Source organism: Ahaetulla prasina, chromosome 3 (genome assembly GCF_028640845.1).
Source record: "Ahaetulla prasina isolate Xishuangbanna chromosome 3, ASM2864084v1, whole genome shotgun sequence".
Taxonomy (NCBI): domain Eukaryota; kingdom Metazoa; phylum Chordata; class Lepidosauria; order Squamata; family Colubridae; genus Ahaetulla; species Ahaetulla prasina.
The window spans coordinates 44,231,641-44,252,116 of NC_080541.1; the positions used below are offsets into that span (position 1 = coordinate 44,231,641).

General features: G+C 34.9%; 1 protein-coding gene across 8 annotated transcripts in view; it reads right to left on the minus strand.

The window, feature by feature from the left end:
• CSPP1 (centrosome and spindle pole associated protein 1) overlaps positions 1-20,476 on the minus strand; it is a 66,697-nt gene that overhangs the window by 42,486 nt on the left and 3,735 nt on the right. For 6 of the 8 annotated variants that reach the window (XR_009154055.1, XM_058174300.1, XM_058174301.1 and 3 more), the window contains exons 4-10: positions 13,376-13,473; positions 10,548-10,628; positions 9,796-9,897; positions 8,559-8,965; positions 7,669-7,745; positions 5,730-5,823; positions 4,516-4,573 (exon numbers count right to left, since the gene is read on the minus strand). Coding sequence is in view for 7 of the 8 variants with exons in the window: in XM_058174300.1 (XP_058030283.1) it covers positions 4,516-4,573; positions 5,730-5,823; positions 7,669-7,745; positions 8,559-8,965; positions 9,796-9,897; positions 10,548-10,628; positions 13,376-13,473 (917 nt within the window). In the remaining variant the exon portion in view is untranslated. Of the gene's footprint in view, positions 1-4,515; positions 4,574-5,729; positions 5,824-7,668; positions 7,746-8,558; positions 8,966-9,795; positions 9,898-10,547; positions 10,629-13,375; positions 13,474-19,803; positions 19,820-20,476 lie in introns of those variants that run through there. The other 2 variants (XM_058174307.1, XM_058174303.1) reach the window with 2 other exon arrangements.

Sequence of the window (20,476 nt, forward strand, 5' to 3'; positions counted from 1 at the left end):
ATGCAACCTGTGAGTATATTAACTTGTGTAAAAACAAAACTAAGCAGTAGAACATTGTTGGCATATATTGTGAAGCAGTAATCTGACTAGAACGTGATTAAAATACCTCCATCAGAAAAAACCAAAAGGAGCTTTCATAGTAAGTACTCAATATTGCATTTTCTTTTTAGTGGAAGAAAGCGTCTCACAACGAGATATACAAAACCAATGTGATGCCTAGACATAAAAGGTGCCTCTACCACATCTGCTTATCCAGTCAAGGTAATCCTGCATGATACAGAATTATTCTCCATTTGCCAACACCTTCTACTCCTCCTTTCAACTAAAAATATAGGCACAACCCCCGCCCTCCAAAGAAAGGCTTTTCCTTTTCTCCTGAAAACATAAGGGTGTCACAATAATAAGCACAAGCCCATTATCTGTGCTCAGTCTGGAGGACCTAGGCTTCCAATGCACAGTATCAGGTTGCAAAATACTTGTTTTGAATAGCATTCACCGTTTGTAAGGAACAGAGCACAGCAAAAAAGGACTGGATGCTAGGCTTTAAAAATACACTTCAAAAGAGGAATTATGTACAAGGAAAGAAAGGTTAGGCTGTATACAACAATGCTTGTACAATATGCATGTATTGACAATACAATATATTGTATTAGCTACAATAATGTTAGTTACACAACTACAGAACTAGATCACATACAAATTGTTACCCTCAAGTTGTTACACATTTATAAGGTTGTGTAATTGGTTTCAATACTATAAGAGCATTTGTTTAATGGAGTTATTTTGGTCTGAATTGAAGAACATTTTGAAAAGCACCCTTGGTTTCCCATTTTGCCAATTCAGAATACAATCTTATCTAACATATTATCTGGAGTGAGTTCTACTGCATTTAGTCAGATTTATTTCTGAGTTAGAGAAGTATACTAAAAATTCAAAAGTTGGACTTAGAATTTAGGAGATAGAATGGGATAGCTCAAAGACAAACATAAATACATTGGTACTTTCAAACTCTTTAATTTAATGCTCTTTAATGCTCTCTACATGGGGCTCCCTTTGAAGGGCACCCGGAAACTCCAACTGGTCCAGAATGCAGCTGCGCGGGTGATAGAGGGAGCACCTCGTGGCTCCCATGTGACTCCCATGTGATAGAGGGAGCACCTTGTGGCTCCCATGTGACACCTCTCCTGCGCAGTCTGCACTGGCTCCCGGTGGTCTTTCGGGTGCAATTCAATGTGCTGATTACCACCTTTAAAGCACTCCATGGCATAGGACCAGGTTACTTACGGGACCGCCTACTGCCACCAGTAGCCTCCCATCGACCTGTGCGCTCCCACAGGGAGGGCCTCCTCCGGGTGCCGTCGGTCAAACAATGTCGGCTGGCGACCCCCAGGGGGAGGGCCTTTTCTGTGGGGGCTCCTGCCCTCTGGAATGAGCTGCCTCCGGGGCTTTGTCAACTCCCCGTCCTCCGGACCTTTCGCCACAAGCTGAAGACGCTTTTGTTCCATCGCGCAGGGCTAGCTTAAATGCAGTTTTTAAACGGGGTTTTATTCTTATTTTAGTTTTTTTAGGCCATAAATTGAATCAGTTTTTTATATTGTTCTTAACTTGTATTATATGTATTTTATATGTATTTTATTGGCTGTGAACTGCCCTGAGTCCTTCGGGAGAAGGGCGGTATGCAAATCGAATAAATAAATAAATAAATAATTTAATTAAATACATAACTAGTGCTTCCTTTATGTTATGGTCTCCTTATTTCACTGGATTATAACCATGTATAATATTAAAACAATGGCAATTCTCTAAATCTCAGTTGAGAAATAAATTTTAAAAATGATTTCATATTTTCTTAAGTATTCTTTCTTTAACCAGTTCATATTTTGAAATTAAGAAAATATCCAAATAGTAGTCTAAAGGGATTACATTATGAAAATTATCAATTTTCAGCCAACTAATTCATTATTAATGCAGTTTTTTCCCTTAAAATATTAGCTATACCTACATTCATTTGTTCTTCTTTTATAGCTTATTTTGAGACACAGATTATCTCAAATGCATTTTCCAAGGTAACTATATTGTATCCTATGTACCAAGACGGTCATATGATCTATCTCTTGTGGATATATATCACTGAAAACAAAGGGTATTTCCAGATTATCGTAACCCACAATTCAATAATTTATTTGCCAATAATCATCAAATTAAGATACCTGAAGATTATAGCTATTTTTGATAAGGCAATGCAGTGTATTCTTTCTTTAAAAAAATAGATTCCATTACATAATGACACTATTAATGATGTAACAGAGCATCATCTAGTAAGAATTTATGACATTTATATATAATATTCTACCCAGCAACAAGCTTATAGCAGACATTCTATTAAGGTCATGGATTGGATAGGATGGGGCAACAGAAACAAATACCACAATTTACATACAGTGATGACTGTAGCTTTGTGAACCCTTTTGAATGTTCAATATTTCTGCATAAATATGACCTAAACATAATTGTTCTCAACATGTCCTAAAACTATAAAGAGCACCCGATTAAACAAATGAGTCAAAAGTATTATACTTGTTCACTTATTTGAGGAAATTGATCCGAAGCTATATATTTTGCAAAAATATGTGATCCTTTGCTTTCTGTAACTGATGTGCTCACTTTATTCATCCTGCACATCGGCTTCAAGGAATTTTAGCCAATTCTCCCTTACAGATCAGTTTCAACTCAGAGAAGTTTATGGGTGTCTTTGCACGAATGGCTCACTTCAGTCTCTCCCACATTTCTAGAGGATTAAGGTCAGAACTTTGACTTGGCCAAAGTTCTTCTACTTTCTTCTATTTCAACAATTGTTTGGTGGCATGACTTGTGTGTTTGGGTAACTGTTCTGCTGCATGACCCGCTTTCTCTTGAGCTTCAGTTCATAGGTACATTAATATTTTCCTCCTGCAGAATTTGCTGGTACAATTCAGAATTCATAGTTCTCTCAATGACATCAAGCCATTCTGGTCCAGAGGCAGCAAAGCAAAACAGTGTACCACCAATTCAGTTCGTGCACGCGCTTTGCGCACGAAGGGATGAACCGAACCCTACACCAGGCCTGCTTGTGCCGGGGTTTGCCTCACCATGAATTCAGGGAGGATCAGATGAAGGGGCCCGTTTGAGTTCAGAAAGCCCCAGGTCATTCTACTGGGTATGTGATGAGAGGGTAACCTACCACTGTGAAGACTCAACAGATCGTAGTACTGACCACCCCTGGGCTTGCTAAACCACCTCTAACCTACTTCAGGTGTGGAAAGCCAGGCCATCGAGCAGTTGAGTGAGTGGAGACCAGTCAAAAGAGAACGGTTGGGACCCCTAGCGTGCAGCAAGGGATGGCCCAGAAAAGCACCAAGAACACAGAGAAACTAATGGGGGTGCACCAGGTGGCTCCCGTGACGCCAAATCAGGTGATAGCCAAACCAGCCGAGGCCCGTACCCCAAGCAGCATTGAGGACGAAGTGAAGTTGGACCCAATGGTAAGAACACCCATTAAGCCTTTTGTGATTCCAGTAGTAGTGCAGGCAGGAAGGAGAAGGAATTGTATAGCCTTAGTGGACACAGGATGCACTCATTGTTTGATGAGCTTAAGGGTTACCACAAGTTTGGGTGTGGCGCTTAGGAGGCTGTCCAGTCTGATAAAGTTCGAACAAATGGACAGACATGGTGACCCTGGAGATGGGCACCCATAGGGAAACACTACAATTTGTGGTGGTCCCGAAGATAACCAAGGTCATAGTCCTGGGTCTGGCCTGGTTGGATAAATGGGGTCCAACTATCGGGGGGGGAGTTGTTGCCACCTAAGGATAGGTGTGGGTCCAACCCCTCCACGACATGAAGAATGGCTCCCAACCCCAAACGCAGAACAGGTGTAGGCCACAGTCAGGGAAACCCAGGAACCAGGTTACCCAGAGATATATGCTGATCCAAAAGACATCTTTAGTGAAAACAAATGCGATGCCTTACCCACCCCCCCATCGCCCCACAAATTTTGGGATTGAGATCCTCCCTGGGGCTACTTTACCAAAGTCCAGAATGCATTCAATGACCCCAAGAACTAGATGTCCCTCCAAAACTGATGAATGAACAAGAAAAAAACTGGTCTGAGAGGCTACCAAGAGATCTACAGCAACATTAAAGGAGCTGCAGGAAATTCTTGCAAGTATTGGTTGTGACTACATGTGATAAAAATCTCCTGTGTTCTTCATACGTCTGGGCTGAGGGTTAGAGTGGCAAGAACAAAATCTTTTCTTACAAATATCCAACCCTGACTACATTTATAAACCTACATCAAGTCAAAAAGCATGTGTTATGATCTGATGAAACAAAGGTTGAACCTTTTGGCCATAATTCCAAAAAGTATGTTTGGTGCAAAAACATGTGACTCACCAAAGGTACACCATATCCACAATGTAACATGGTGGTGGCAACATTACATTTTGGGGTTGGAAAAGAACTGAATAATTAACTCACATTTTTCTCAGGGTCTACAACTCCCGATGCAGCAACAGAGAGTTCAAGCTCCTTTTCACTATTAAAATAAAGAGGGAGAAACCCACTTTCAGAGCATTAAGACACATATTAACATGAGATATTTTATTTATCTAAAGTAATTCAGCATAATAATCCAGATCTTTCAGATTCAAGCTGAACAACCTAACCCCATTGGGAAATCTAGAACTTTATCTGCTCAACCAATTGTAATCAGTGCTCTATACAACAAAGACCAAAAGATCCTCCTAATGATCCATAGAGAGCCATAGATTTATCATATAAACAAAATCCCTCAATTCAGAAATTCATAGCTGGTTGATATTTCTGTTAGAACTAATGAAAAGGAATTAAAAACAACATTTTCCAAAAGATATCAGCAGACAGATCTCAAAGGAAGGAAAGACTCAAAAAATGTCCAAAATTTATCCCAGAAGTTTTTAATCATTAGATTTTGGACATTTCCTTCATCTCAACCCAAAACTACTGTAGCTTTTTTAAAAAACATACAGCATTTTACTATTAATTTTGACCAATTTAAAACAACATTCTTTATAGAAAATAAAGAATATACTTTATATACTTTATAGAGAATAGTCTTTTCCAATATGCAGTTCAAAGATTAAAATACAATTGACAGAAAAAGGTTATACAATTATCATGTATATATATATATAATTTTATGTAAGAGCTAACATAGATGAATCCTATATAACAATAATGATCACATTACTATATTTGAATTCACACTATTTGTAGTACTCTATCTATGATTAATTGGTTCCAGCTCAATAGAAATAAATGTTATTTAAAATGTTTAAATATAAAATTTTATGTGTTTGTTAATGAAGTATTGTATAACAGTAAAAGAGGGTAAACCCATCTAAAAATGTATATTTTATATTCTTTTATATTCTGTTGTAGTTTTACAAAATTAACTTTTTTTCTGAGCTTTCCTTGAGTGGAACCTTCCTTTCCTCCATTTCCCACACAAAATGTTTAGCATCTAAACCCCCAGTGGCAAGTGTGCATACACTTGCCCCAAATTGCACTAACTGAATTCTAGATTGCCTTAAAATGATCAATTTATAATTTGCACCAAATCCGATATTGTACTAATTGCAATCTACCTGTAAAAATAAAAGTGTTATTACTAATCAGTCATGAAATAATTTTAACCATCAGTCTTCTATTACCGTCTCTTGTTTCTTTGCTGCTCAGCCATTTGCTCTATTAATTCTTGCCTGTATTGTTCTTTTCTTTTCTGAATAAAGTCTCTGTCTTGATTTCCTAAAAAAGGAAATAAAGGAAATAAACACCGAAGCAAATATCTTTCTCTTTAGCCGAAACTATGCCATATGTACTCCTACTTACATAGCTCCATTAACATTGTAACCGTAATAAGAAATATCTTTACATTCAAAAACTGAACTACAGCTTATTCATTAGATAACAAACAATAAAATGGTTCTGAATTCCCACTGGAATTAATAATTAAATGGCACTCTGTGAACCATTCATATGACTGAAAAATCAGTAATAACAATTTTCAGGGAAATAATAGTACAGCAATTATATCTTACTTAACTAGGGAATCATATCTGCAGGTGAACTCTAAAGTCAAACAAGAAAAAAAAATCAGGAAATCCAATTCTCTGTATGTCAGTCTGCAGGATTGATTTTTTTTCCAAATTTCAAATGCATCAAGAAATAAAAGTAGTGCAGAATAATGCAATGTTTGATCAGCTTTATCTAAAGTACCTCACATTATTTTTTTGAGAAAATGAGAAAGTAGAAGAAACAAGATTATGTATTGTAATATTTTTAAAGTATCTAATATTTTAAATTCTTCTGTCAGAATAGTGGTTTTCTTGAATATAGTTGAAGAGACTAAATTGAAAAATATTGGAAGCGTGAGGAAATAAAAGTGAGAAAATTACTGTTTGAATAAGGACAAGTTAGAAGATCTGAGAATGGGGAAAACAGTGAACTGCACAGTGAAATGCAAGAAATTTTGGACTGGTTAAACCCAAAAATATTTCAGAAATAAGCAACAATTTGCCAGACATCTGCTACATAGGAGGCTACATTAGCAGTGAGAGGTATCTATGTGGATGGTGCTCCCACCACGGACAGCTCCTTGAGGAGAAAGAGTTGCTGTTGACATTGACATCAGAAATGAAATGCAGAAAACAGCAGCAGAACTCGTGTATTTGAAATATGTGTAGTTCTCATTTAAGGTCCAGCAAGTTTTCTAACTATGCTAAACAAGGGGAATGAGTCCTCGTAGTTGCAGCCATCACAAAGTCCCCACAGTCACAAAATTCGGGCTCTTGGCAACCAGCTTGTAATGACGATATTGTAGCGTCCCAAAGTCATATAATCACCAATTATGAACTTCATTGCCACCTTCCTTATTGATTTTGTTTGTCAGAAGCAAAGGCAAATGGCGATCAGAACACTGATTGTGTGGGATTTGCCTAACAATGCCAACTGGGATTGCCAGAACTACCATTATAAATTGGCATGGTCACATTCTATTTATTGAACTTATATAGCACTCCATCTCACTTGCATGTAAGTACAGTTCCCTCCTCCTATGTCAGTTGCGCCACCCTGAGTCCAAGTGACTAAAGTATTCTCTAACTGCTGTTGCTGAATGCCAGGTCTATGTGCAATAATACTCTGTCTGCTCATAAATTATTGATAAAGGTTGTGAATCTCATGTGTGTATAATTGAGACATGGCTACACAATGATAAAGATGGCCTTATCAAAAATCTGGTAAACTGAGTTTTAGATCCTACAGCTATTGTGATGCCAGGATCAGGAAAAAAAAAGTTTTGCAATAACTAGACTGGGGAATATGTGCATGAAATTGGGCTGTTTTGACAAGTTAAGGCTGCTGCTGGGATACCAACTATCTATCTCCTTGACAATGGCCTCCACGATCTCCTGAATTGCAGCTGCTGGCTAGAATTCCTGAGGATGTTGCTCCAGAGGGGCTTATCTCAGTCATCAATCTTAATTAGGTCCTCAGTTTAATTAGGAGCTAAGGATAATGAAACAACTGAACAATAATTACATGTAGTATCAAAATACAACATTTTTCAGTATCCCAGTTTTTCAAACATACCAAGTATTAGTCCTGTGGCATATGGAACTCTATCAACAGCAGTCTGTACTTGCTCGATAGGAGAATATCCTTGACTTCTGAAATGAAAGATGAAAAATTGGCCATTGAATCATTTTTTTTAAATATAGAAAGTTTAAGCCAACTTAGAATTGGATTTAATGGTAAATCCTAAAGTATCCAAAATATTATTTAAAGGTATAGCTGACAAAGTTGCAAAAGTGTCAAAACAGATGCTGATTAAAATTATGCTAGTCCCAGGGGCACACATACCATCCAATCATTCTTCTACAGGATATGAATTGTAATACAGCTAGTCCTCAATTAATGATAGATTCAGTAACCATTTGCAGTTACAACAACACTGAACAAATGGTACTTATTCCTCCCTGAAGTTATGGCTGTTAGTTAATCACAATACTTTTGAAGCCTCAGAAGCATCGCAAGAAACATTGCCAAGAGGAACTGTGAGAAGGCAGCATGCAATTTGGAGACTCATGTAAATATTGACTTTAAATATCAATTAAATATTATACTTAATATTCTGATTTCATGTTCCTTAGATTTTGGGAAAAATTCTAGGTATCAGAGTGAAATAATCTCAGGAGCACACATTTAAGATTGGTGTTTGTTCATTTTACATTAAAATATATGTATAAATTTCCTTCTAAGTTTCTGGAAACTGTGCTCAACATTACGAATATGGAATAAGTATGATACAATAATGTTCTGAATACAAAACGAGGTAGCTGAAATACAGTGGTATAGAAGAATTGCTAGCCTTAAGATAATTATCTAGGATAGGAAGGGCTAGCATGAGACAGCTGAACTTAAGGACAAAGATGCTTCCCATCATTCACCTCAAAGTACACTAATAAAGAAAGTAAATTTACCTTTGGGCATGAAAGACCCGCAATGGTTTTTTGTCATAGTCACTTTCATATCGAAACCTGGGATCCATTTCATCATTTATTTCAGGATCATGATCCTCATACTTGTGATATCTTTGGGAACAGTTATCCGGTTTGCCATCCGGCTTTCCTTGCTTTCGACTGGAAATGTTCAATTTTTCATCAAGTGTTTTATTCAGTAATGAATCTCCAAAACCAGGTTCAATATCTTGTTTATGTTGTTGCTCTAACAATAATCTTAGATTTGATAACCCATCATAGGTATCTGTAGATGTATAAGCATCTTTCTTGCTGGATTCTTCATCTTTTTGAAAAGACACATTTGGAGCATATAATTCTGATTGGATTCGGCTAACAGGAAAATTTTGCTTATGGATATCTGTGTCATGCTGTTAATACAAGACAAATATTTAAAGACTAAAGACAATAAAATTATTTTGGTTTTATTTGTTTCAATTTTAAATCACATTTTAATTTTATTTAGTCATTTTCACAAACACTCAAAAAGCAAGAGGAAATGTAATGGCACGTTAAATAACCACAATGAACTGCTTTCAATGTAAGACATGTATACAAGATACAAAGTGGAAGAAGTCTTATGTTTGGTAATGCCATAATTTTAAAATATCCTGTCAACAAAGATCAGATTAGCCCACTGTATTTGTTTGGGAAGCAACTTAAAATTTTTATATTTTTCTATCCATTTAATCTTTTATAAATTTAATCTGGTACCTGGTTGAAATGGCTTTATATTTCAGGTTCCCCCACCCACCCACTTTTATGGGGATATTGTATAATTTTGAGACAGTTGACATGTCATTTTATTTGTACTGTATATCTATTTATATGAGGTAATAGGTAGTCTAGGTATTTTTAAACTAAATACAAAGAAAAGATATGCCAAAAATATGATCATTACTTTTCCCTCTCAATGGCAAGCAAAAGTAAAAGAGGTTAAAAAGAGCGGGTTTATATGATGTCATATAAACATTTTCTGATAAAATTCTAGAAAAATACCAGCCAATATTATATTGCCTCAACCTATGTTAGTCCACCATTGTCTCATAAATACACAGAAGTTTGTATTTATAAGCTAATGGATTTATATAAAGGAATAGAAAAAAGATTATTGTCAGTCCCCAATTAATCTTTTTTGCAGCTTAATCATTGGTATCATTCTATTGTTTCCAGTGTGATTGAAAAAGAATCTATCTTTTACCTCTATTTGTTTCTTCCCTACTCTTCTTAACCTTTCATTCCATTCTTCTTTTTCCCTGAGATACTGATTGTATTCCTTGTTTCTTTCAAGTCTTAACCTGTCCTAAAACAAATATCAGAAATGGCACAAAGCAGTAAAAGGTTTTAAACCATAGGGACATGATTTTTCTATATATGAAGCAAGATTGCAAAAAAGCTCAGATTTCAATTTTATATGGGTGATCTATTAGCATATAAAATATAGAGACTGTACATGTAACTAAAATCAAGGTTCTCAGGTTTATTTAGAATTTAATATTTTAGGGGATCACTATAATGCAAAATGCATTTTGTCAAAGCAAAACAAAGTTTCACCTAAACAAGGAAACCATAATTTGATATTCATTTTTGAAAGTACAAGAGCTGCTATTTTTTTTAGCAATATAAAATCAGAAGGTAGTACTCTGAACATTTTCCCTGAAACTTGACTGTTCGATAATTTATACATAGCAACAGGAATACAGTACTGTAATTAGCTATCCAAACATATGGGGAAATTATTTTGAAATTGGAAGTTGGTAAAATAATATGTAGACTAGTTTTTTAAAAAATGGCACCAAAAGAATTTGAACTTAAATCTTACTTTACACCACTCATTGCAACAAGTTAGACTGTTAAACTTTTTATTTTATAATTTGCAAGTTAAAATACATCAAAATATATATTTGCAAATCACAGCAGTTCTGCAAATTGTTTAAATTCCCAAGAACTTACCTTAGCTGATCTTCTGTCGCAAATAGGAAGAGAAAGTCCCTGAGTATATGGGTCAACTTCACCTGATGTTAAATATCTTTTCTATAAAAAATGAAATAAATATATATTTAAATCAAATGATCTTTATACATTGTAGAAATAATTTAAAACTAATATAAACTGCTAATCAATTTGTATATGTATCTGTATTGATTATATTTAGGTAATACAGAATTATCAATTTTGCAGTGAAATCAAATACAGAACGGAGCATCAGTACAGTTAAGATGATATGAACAGAAAACTATGAATAACATGTGAAAATCAATTTTTTAATGGTGGACAACCACAAAGCCAAGCCAAGCACAAAGACTGATTTTTCACCCAAGACTTTTTAACAGCACATTCAAATAAAGTGAGATATTAATTTGAAGAGTAGCATAATGCAAGTACCATACCTTTCTTTTTGCCTGTGACATACCCTAAAAGTTTGGAAAACAGATTTCATCTTAAAGAATATTCTGATAACAATAGTTCTGATTTTCCCCCCTTTTTTAGACAGACGTGCAAATTGAAAACAATTTAAAGAAGCTGATTCTTTAAAAGTGCAGTAAATAATATCTAATATATCAATTTACACTATTAAATTTAACTACTACTAAAAACATTTCCAATGTTTTGGAAAACGGTCACTGGAAATTCTTCTATACATATCGGGGTTATTATTTTTGTTACTGTATCATCACACAAACTCAAGCACATACTGAAAATTCAACACAAAAGGATTTAAAACATCTATCTATCTATCTATCTATCTATCTATCTATCTATCTATCTATCTATCTATCTATCTATCTCTATCAAACTATTCTAAAAATACATTCTACGAGCTCTGGAATTGTAATAATTAAAATTTTATTCTACTAAGCTTTCGTCAGCCATCTGCTGACATCATCAGAGTATTAAAATACCATTGCAGAGATCTCTGCCTTTATGATATTATATAAGATATAAAACAATATTTTCTGCTAATTCATATTTTGATGCTAATGTTAATTATTTATTAAAGTTATTTTTCTATTTCTCTAATCCAAATTCATGTCTCACTTTTTTGTACTGAACATATAAATATTCTTTTGGGTTTTTTTCGACTGCCTCTATTTTTCAGACATTATCTTCTTGTTCCCTTCTATTTCCAGCTGCTTCTTCAATAGTTTGTCTTCCATTTATCTATAAGTAAAATCCCTCTAACGTATTTAATCTAGATAGATGCATCACTCAGTCCGTTTTCATTTTTCTGAATAATGCTGATTGGCCTCCAGTTCCTTAAATATTGTTAAATAACATATAACAGAAACGTTAATGAAACATAAATGAAAATTTGAGGCAGAAGTTCTTTCTACTTCTTGTGTCTGTACATAAAATATTTTAAAGTTAGGGTCAAGTTTCATACACACCAAAAATACATCCAAATATAACTACCACTAGCAATGTTTTAAAAAGTCTTACATATAGTGATCGGTTGTTTAAAAGCCATTTGCAATCATGCCAGCCATGGTGCTTTAAAGTTCATAAAGCAGGTCCAGACATAATAAAACGTTACACTGTCCTCACATGCCTGCATTTTGCCAAGTGACCTGTGATCATGTGATCACTTTTTCTAATCTTCTTTGCAGGTTCTTGGGAAGCTTGTAGGGGAGGTTGTAAGTGAGGATTTGAGGCCCATTCCCCCAGAAATTTCCTCTAGACTCTCTGCTGGAAAGGGAAAGCATCCTACATCTGAAAGAATGGACCTCAATCTGGCAAAAATGCTAGCAAAGCCAGCATTCTGAAAGTCTCTTTCACTAGTATTCTTCTCCTTTCTGGAGGAGAAAATTCTAAAGGCTCCATGTCTCAGCATTTCTCTGAAGGAAAAAACAATCAAGTTTCAGAACACGGAGATGAGAAAGGTTGCTAGTGAGAGGTGGAATTCCGAAGGGGAAAATGTTAAAAGGCTCTGATCAGCCTCAGCATTCTGAAACAGTGAGACTCTGAGCCTTTCATAATGCCAGATTCACTAAGATTTCCTCTCCAGAGGAGAAAATACTAGCGAATGCATCATTTTCACAGCGGTTTGGAAGGTTATTCTCCAAATCACACCTTCCAAACCATCACAAGAATGGGGTCTATGTGCAAGATGGAGTGAGGCAACAGAAAAGTAAGTGGACCTGAGCATGATGGGGTAAGGAGAGAGTCTGTGCAACAGTGGGTCTAGCTGACCAACACCTCCTGGCCCAAAAACATCTGTATGTCTGTTGGTACTGAGCCTCCCAAGGCTTCTCTCACTCCAAGGCACGACCGCAATAAGGAAAGTCAGATTGTGGTCATTGAACAAAGCCACCTTGTTTAATGACTGTAATAACATACAACCAAATTTCCAGGCTCATTTGTGAACATAAGACTACCTGTATATATAAAAGCCTTGCTCATTTGTGTGATACGCCTTCTATTGCCCAAGGACACATTAAAAATGAAGCTTTTGGCTCCCAAAACCTGATCTGGCTACAACTGTTTTATAAGCAGACATAATCCACACATTTGTTATAGCATTATTCACAATAATATTGATAATATAATAATATAATAGCAGTAATACTTAACAATGTCTTTTTTAACAACTCTCAGCTTTAACATTTCCTCTTTTTATGTCTCTTATTTATTGACATAGATATTTTATATGGCACCTAATATCCTGATACTACATAGCAACAAATTCTAGAAATTAATGTGTTCAGTTCTTAAGAAATTTAGTTTTAATGTATTTTGGCTTCACAAACCAGCACTTACATTTTAATAAGATAATTTCTTACTTGTGAAAGGTATTGCCTGTAGTCCCGTCGAAGTTCTTCCTTTAGTTTGTGTTTTTTATGTTCATAATCCTCCCCCAAAGGCAAGCTTAAGCCATAGTCTACAAAATACAAGGCATTTCTTATCAATGGTCTGTGCAAACAATATTCCAGTGTAACAAACTTGAGAATTTATCCAAATAAAGATAATTTAATATTTCTATTACCCTATAAAGGAAACTGAGTTGAAAAAGTTCCAGTTTTAAAAATCATGATCAGGGATTTAAAATGCACTCTTACTACAGTGTGTTCTTAAGGATATAAACATAGCCTTTTAATATTTTAATACAGCAAAGAAGATCAATAAGAGCTTCTTGAACAATACAGTACTGTATATAATCATCATGTAGGCTTACTTCACTGCAAAGATGTATCTGACACAATTTCCAAGTTATATCCAATATGTGTATTATATGTGTATAATATGTATTATATGTGTACTGTATAACAATACAGTACTGTATATAATCATCATGTAGGCTTACTTCACTGCAAAGATGTATCTGACACAATTTCCAAGTTATATCCAATATGTGTATTTTCTACAGTGTGCTCAAAACTTTTTTAATCATTGTAAATATAAAGGATCTTCGGTCAACTATTTTTTGGGATTAAAAAATTGAAATAGGATATAATGACTGGAAGCAATAAAGTTCCAATGCAATACAATTCTGAGGGTCACAGGGTTCTTTCTTCACCTTATTCCTCCAGTGCCCTTGCACACATTCTACAGAGTGGATTGCAACTCAGCAGCAAAGCACATACCTTGGAGAAAGTTCTGTGCTCAATTCTTGCCAGAATTTGATGTGAAATATCTGTGCCAAATATCCTGCTGACCTGCTACAATTCTATTTATCAACTACCAGTTGCAAAGAGAATTGAGTCATGTTGGTAGTATGGGTCAGGTAATTATCACTGAAACTAAATGTCTATGGGGATGATGATGATGATGATGATGATGATGATGATGATTTAATTTTTATACCGCCCTTCTCCCGAAGGACTCAGGTGCCGTCAGCTAGGCAGTGTCGTTTGGCGACGCCCAGGGGAAGGGCCTTCTCTGTGGGGGCTCCCACCCTCTGGAACGAACTCCCCCCAGGACTCCGTCAACTTCCTGACCTTCGAACCTTCCGTCGCGAGCTCAAGACACATTTATTCATCTGTGCAGGACTGGCTTAGATTTTTAAATTTAGAGGGGTTTTAAATTTAAATTGATTTTAATATTTATATTTTATATTTATATTTCTATTTTTAATAATTCGGGCGCTAGAATAAGTTTTTTAAGGATTATTTTAATTTGTATATTGATATTGATGTTTTATATGCCTGTGAACCGCCCTGAGTCCTTTGGGAGATAGGGCGGTATATAAATTCGAATAATAAATAAATAAATAAAATAAATAAGGGCGGTGCACAGCCAGATAAAATCAACGATCCATGGATACAATACAAATAAAAACAATGCTAAAAAACTTATTAAATTTGGCCCCTAAATTAAAATACATAAACCATAAAATCCCATTTAAAATTACTAATACTAATACTAATTCTATGCCAGTCCTGCGCGGAAGAATAAATACGATTCTCAGTCATCCAAGTGTGGTTGTCCCAAAAGTGCTTTTTTCCAAAAGGCAACTGTAGTTTTTTTTTTCTCTTGAAGACGTTTCACTTCTCATCCAAGAAGCTTCTTCAGCTCAAGCTGAAAAAGCTTCTTGGATGAGAAGCAAAACGTCTCCAAGCAAAAAACAAAGACCTGTTGCCCTTTGGAAAAAAGCATTTTTGGGACATCACTGAAACTAGTAACCGATTTGCATCTGTTACAAGCAGTTGGGGTGAAGGAAATAATAAATATCTAGTGCATCTAGCTCTGTTTTTTTTTTTTTCTGTTCAGTTTTGTCCAATTCTTGGAGACTGCCTGGACCCAGTCCCTGAAGTTTTCTTGGCAAGATTTTTCACATGTGTTTTGCTACTGCTTCCTTCCTAAGGCTAAGATAAAGTGGCCCAGGTTCATCCAGTTGGCTTAGGACCTAATGCAAAACTAGAACTCATTGTGTCCTAATTTCTAATCGGATGAATTAACCACTATATCAAACTGGCTCTCTGTTTAGATATTCAAAATACCAATTTCTCCTATTTTGTTTAAATTTTCTTCTCCAAAAGGAATCAGAAAAATAAAAATAAACATATTTTGGTCCAGAGTCATCCAGCTAGCTTTTAAGAATAGATTCCATGTAATCCAGCTATTTAAATAAAAAAACAAAGACCTGTTGCCCTTTGGAAAAAAGCATTTTTGGGACATCACTGAAACTAGTAACCGATTTGCATCTGTTACAAGCAGTTGGGGTGAAGGAAATAATAAATATCTAGTGCATCTAGCTCTGTTTTTTTTTTTTTCTGTTCAGTTTTGTCCAATTCTTGGAGACTGCCTGGACCCAGTCCCTGAAGTTTTCTTGGCAAGATTTTTCACATGTGTTTTGCTACTGCTTCCTTCCTAAGGCTAAGATAAAGTGGCCCAGGTTCATCCAGTTGGCTTAGGACCTAATGCAAAACTAGAACTCATTGTGTCCTAATTTCTAATCGGATGAATTAACCACTATATCAAACTGGCTCTCTGTTTAGATATTCAAAATACCAATTTCTCCTATTTTGTTTAAATTTTCTTCTCCAAAAGGAATCAGAAAAATAAAAATAAACATATTTTGGTCCAGAGTCATCCAGCTAGCTTTTAAGAATAGATTCCATGTAATCCAGCTATTTAAATAAAAAAACAAAAGCCACAATTAACAAGAGCAAACCCTAATATCAGAACCTCAGATGTAATGCTATGGAACTAGTCATAAAGACAATCTGCATCTATTGGATTTATATAGCTGCCAATCTCACAGTGTGATTCTGGGAAGCATACAGAAAGCAAGTAGTTAAAACAATTAAAACATTAAAAACATATACATTGTATATGTTTACATAATTAAATAGATTATACTCCTTTAGCTGCATTAAACTTAGTGGATTTGTCTTGCACATCAGTATGAGTTTGATAAGGCTTTATAATGTCAATGATATTTTTAAGAAGCAAAGTAACTTTTCTGGTATAAAAAGTAGGAGAGGAATAAGATGTTTATCAGATTAATATGACAGGAAATACAGAGTATCTCCAAGGTCGCACATTTAAACTTTAGGCATGCTGGGCATGAGCTATAGCTTACTAAAAAAATACAACTGAGACTATTTATTTGGGGGTTGCTTGAACCTCATAATGCATTATATACCATGATAAGCATATAACATAACAGCAGCTTATGAGCATTGGCCCTCTATGACATCATGGAAATATTTTTAACAAGGATAACTATAAGAGATCCCTACAGCTTACTGGAAAGCAGATAGCTAAATACACTTTTCTAAATAGACTGGTTTCTTTTCAATGGCAGTTGGATTTCATAAATTCCATGATCAATTGCTTGGTAATACTGTATATACAAATATCTTCCTAAATACTAATGACCTCTTTTGTACTATTATCAATATATTGCAACTATGAAGAATGTCTTAATGAGCAATATTACATGTATTAGTTAATTTAACCTGACAGCTACAGTCCTGTTTTGGTAAATAAAATATGCTAAATTTTATAAGCTAAATAGGTTAATAAGAGGTTTACAGTATGCAGGTACAGCAGTAGCTACTACTAAACAAAATGGGAACTTTCATTGATACGTATTTTTTCAATAATAATGCAACCAGGGAAAATGTTCACTAAATTATCCTTATTTATGAAATTTCCAAATTCATCAAGCTTGTTAACAGCTAGCATGTTAGACTACAGCTAGTTTGTCTGAACAAGGTGATTTTTACCTTCTAAGATCAAAACTTTTATAAATTAAAGTCCAAATATGGAACACATACTCTTTTTGGTGCTGTCATGGTGTTTTCCCAGGAGGCCTCTGAGGGTAAACTACATTTAATTGTTATTTTAGGTCACTTCTAGTGATGTCATTTTTACCACTGCCAGACTACTGACAACACCAAATACTTTTAAGCATACATGTGTTCAGCAATGGTAAAATGCAAAAGTAAGTGTGTATTTGTGATTTTTTGGTACAGAAAAGAGAACAGTTCATATATGTATTCTTCCTGATCCTTTAAATTATCAAAGTTTTTTAAGGAGAAGAAGTAAACTAGAGAATTGTTCTGATATTAATTAAACACCACAGAAGTTTTATCATGAATACTGTATGAACGGATGGACATTCCATATGAACTGCGTTTCAGTATGCTAAAATGTAAGAATGTACACATTTTCTGGCAAAGAGAAAGAGCTGGATGAAGAGAAAATAGAAACGGCAGAGCAAAAAAATGGTATTAGATGAAAAATTAACAGGCTCTTTTCCCAATCACTGTTTTATTAAGAAATCCAGCCTCGTCCATTTAATTTTTTATCATTGTTTTTTTCTTCTCCAATTATGTTACATAAATTATATAAATATAATATAATATAATCAATATTCCTCTCATTTGTATTAATTGATTATTATTAAATTGGAAAAGACAGAGTAGATAACTTGTTTCTTGATTTTAATCCATGTGCAATTATTTTGACCTGGCAGCAAATTTTATGCCTTTTCAGTAGCCTACTTTTCTAGATGTTTTTGTATTCATGCAACAAACTTTGGCCAAGTATTAATTATCTAGAACTTTTAATTTCCAAAATATATATAGATTTTTGCTTTAACGTTCTGCCAGATAGCCCAGCATTTTATCATTTTATCAGATGATGAACTGAAATTGAGAGAAACAGTAATATGTAAATAGCCATACTTAGTGAATCCAAGAATGTCAATATGAACAGAAAACTCCATAATCCATGCCATTGAATATTGATATTGACATAATTGCTTGCTACATGGAGCATGTATATGTTATAAGTACCAACTACAGGCAGTCCTCCACTTACAACAGTTCATTTAGTGACTGTTCAAAATTACAACGGCACTGAAAAAAGTGACTTATGAACACTTTTCACACTTATAACCATTGCAGTATCCCTATGGTCATGTGATCAAAATTCAAACACTTGGCAAATAACTCATGTATATGATGGTTGCAATGTCCCAGGGTCATGGAATCACCGCTTGCGACTTTCTGACAAGCCAAGTCAATGGGGAAGCCAGATTTATATAACAACCATGTTACTAGCTTAACAATTGCAGTGGAAAGAAAAGTTGTAAAATGGAGCAAAATTCACTTAACACATTTCTCATTCAGCAACAGAAATTATGGGGTCAATTATGGTTGTAAATTGAGGACTATCTGTATTAGACCATTTTCTAAGCCTGGCTTTAGACAAACAGCAGCTACACCTTTCCTTCTAAAGAACTGTGAAGAAAATGTATATAGGTTCTATGTACCTAAAGTGCATTACTGATTTGTCAGAAAACACAATATAAAATTCATTACTAAGCACCCTATACATTGAAATCAGCCTGCATTTTGAGGAGGAGGAGTTGTTAAGCTAAGATTAACATACAACTATGGTAGCACTTCTTTTTACAAAATGAGCTTAACTATCTTTTCATCAGCTGCTTTGTTAGTAGTATCAATATCTATCCCAATTTCAAAATTAAATTCTTTCTGAAAGATGGACTAATTCAAAATCTAAAGCCACAGTTTACTTTAATTCTAAAAAATGTATTTTCCATATTTACTTTGTAATTAATTTAGTACAGGTTTCCAAAATAATTCCTGTAATAATCTCAAATGTCATTCACAAGAAAAAAAATTCATCACAAATGGCAGCTACAAAAAATGGCATATAGCAGAATAAATTAAATTTAAACAGAGGAAAGGCACATGTATGCAGAACTGCTGTTGCTAAGTAACAACTAACCCTCTGTGATAATATCGATCACTAAGCCCAGGTTGAAAAAGAACCTGGAGCATATATAAATTGAAGTACCCCAAAGAATATGGTAAAACGAAGTAGTTGTGCACATACAGAGACGGCCAAAAGTAGCAAATAAACCTGGAAAATTGAACTGCTTGAATTAATTCTAACAAAGGTGCTTAACTGGCACACCTGAAGTTGTAAATCATCACTTTAAAAGGGCTTGCCTGGCTCTCATAATATTAAAGCCACAGATATACACAGTATATCCTAAGGTTATTTTTTATTTATCTTCTATTTGTTTTACAGAATTCATATTCTGCTTAAACCCAGACATTTTGAATAAAATGTAAATTTCTAGTTGTCCCTATAGGACAGGCAGGATCACATTAGTAAATCATGCTAATACCTTCCTGATAAAACCTAGAAAAACTTTATAGGGCCTTCTAGGTAATAATAAGCATGCTAAATTGCAAACCGAAGTCTAGTGCAGTGACACCCCACTCACCCAGAGCAGGTTTTCTCTGATAACAGTCTAGTTAATACATTCAGGATCAAATGCAGACTCTGAATCATTTTTAAAGCAACGCCATTCACAGTTTTGTTGCATGATGATCAAGTCTGAGTTACCATTGCCAAGCCTCTCTTGTTATAGTTTCCATTGCTATTCCAGCTGGAGCCGTAAGTCGAGAAATACACCTGTTCTTTTGTGGGACCGTATCTTCATCTTAGAGCAGCCACTGAAACTGATATTTCTGTTAAAATGTTTACAAACTACCAACACTTCCATCTTGCTACAGCCTAATCTGAACATTCAATCCCTTAAACCTCTGACCTGAAGTGGCAATATATGGCTAAACATCATCAGTATACTAAGGATATTTTACTCCAAAGAATAAATGACCAGCAATTGCAGACAGGCATTAATTAACATGGAAAGGATAAACAAGTCCCACAGTCTCATATTGAACCAACTGCTCTTCCTGCAATGACTACAGACTGTAACAACCTGCTTGATAAGATTGGAACAGGGTGCATAGTGGCCTTTTTTGAAACCAAGTGACATCTCACCTTCCCTCAAATAAAAGCATTAACCATCTTGCACTGCAAAGCTATCCATTAAGCACAAAGTATGACATTCCATTCTGGCTTATCACAACATCATATTTAAAAATTTAAAT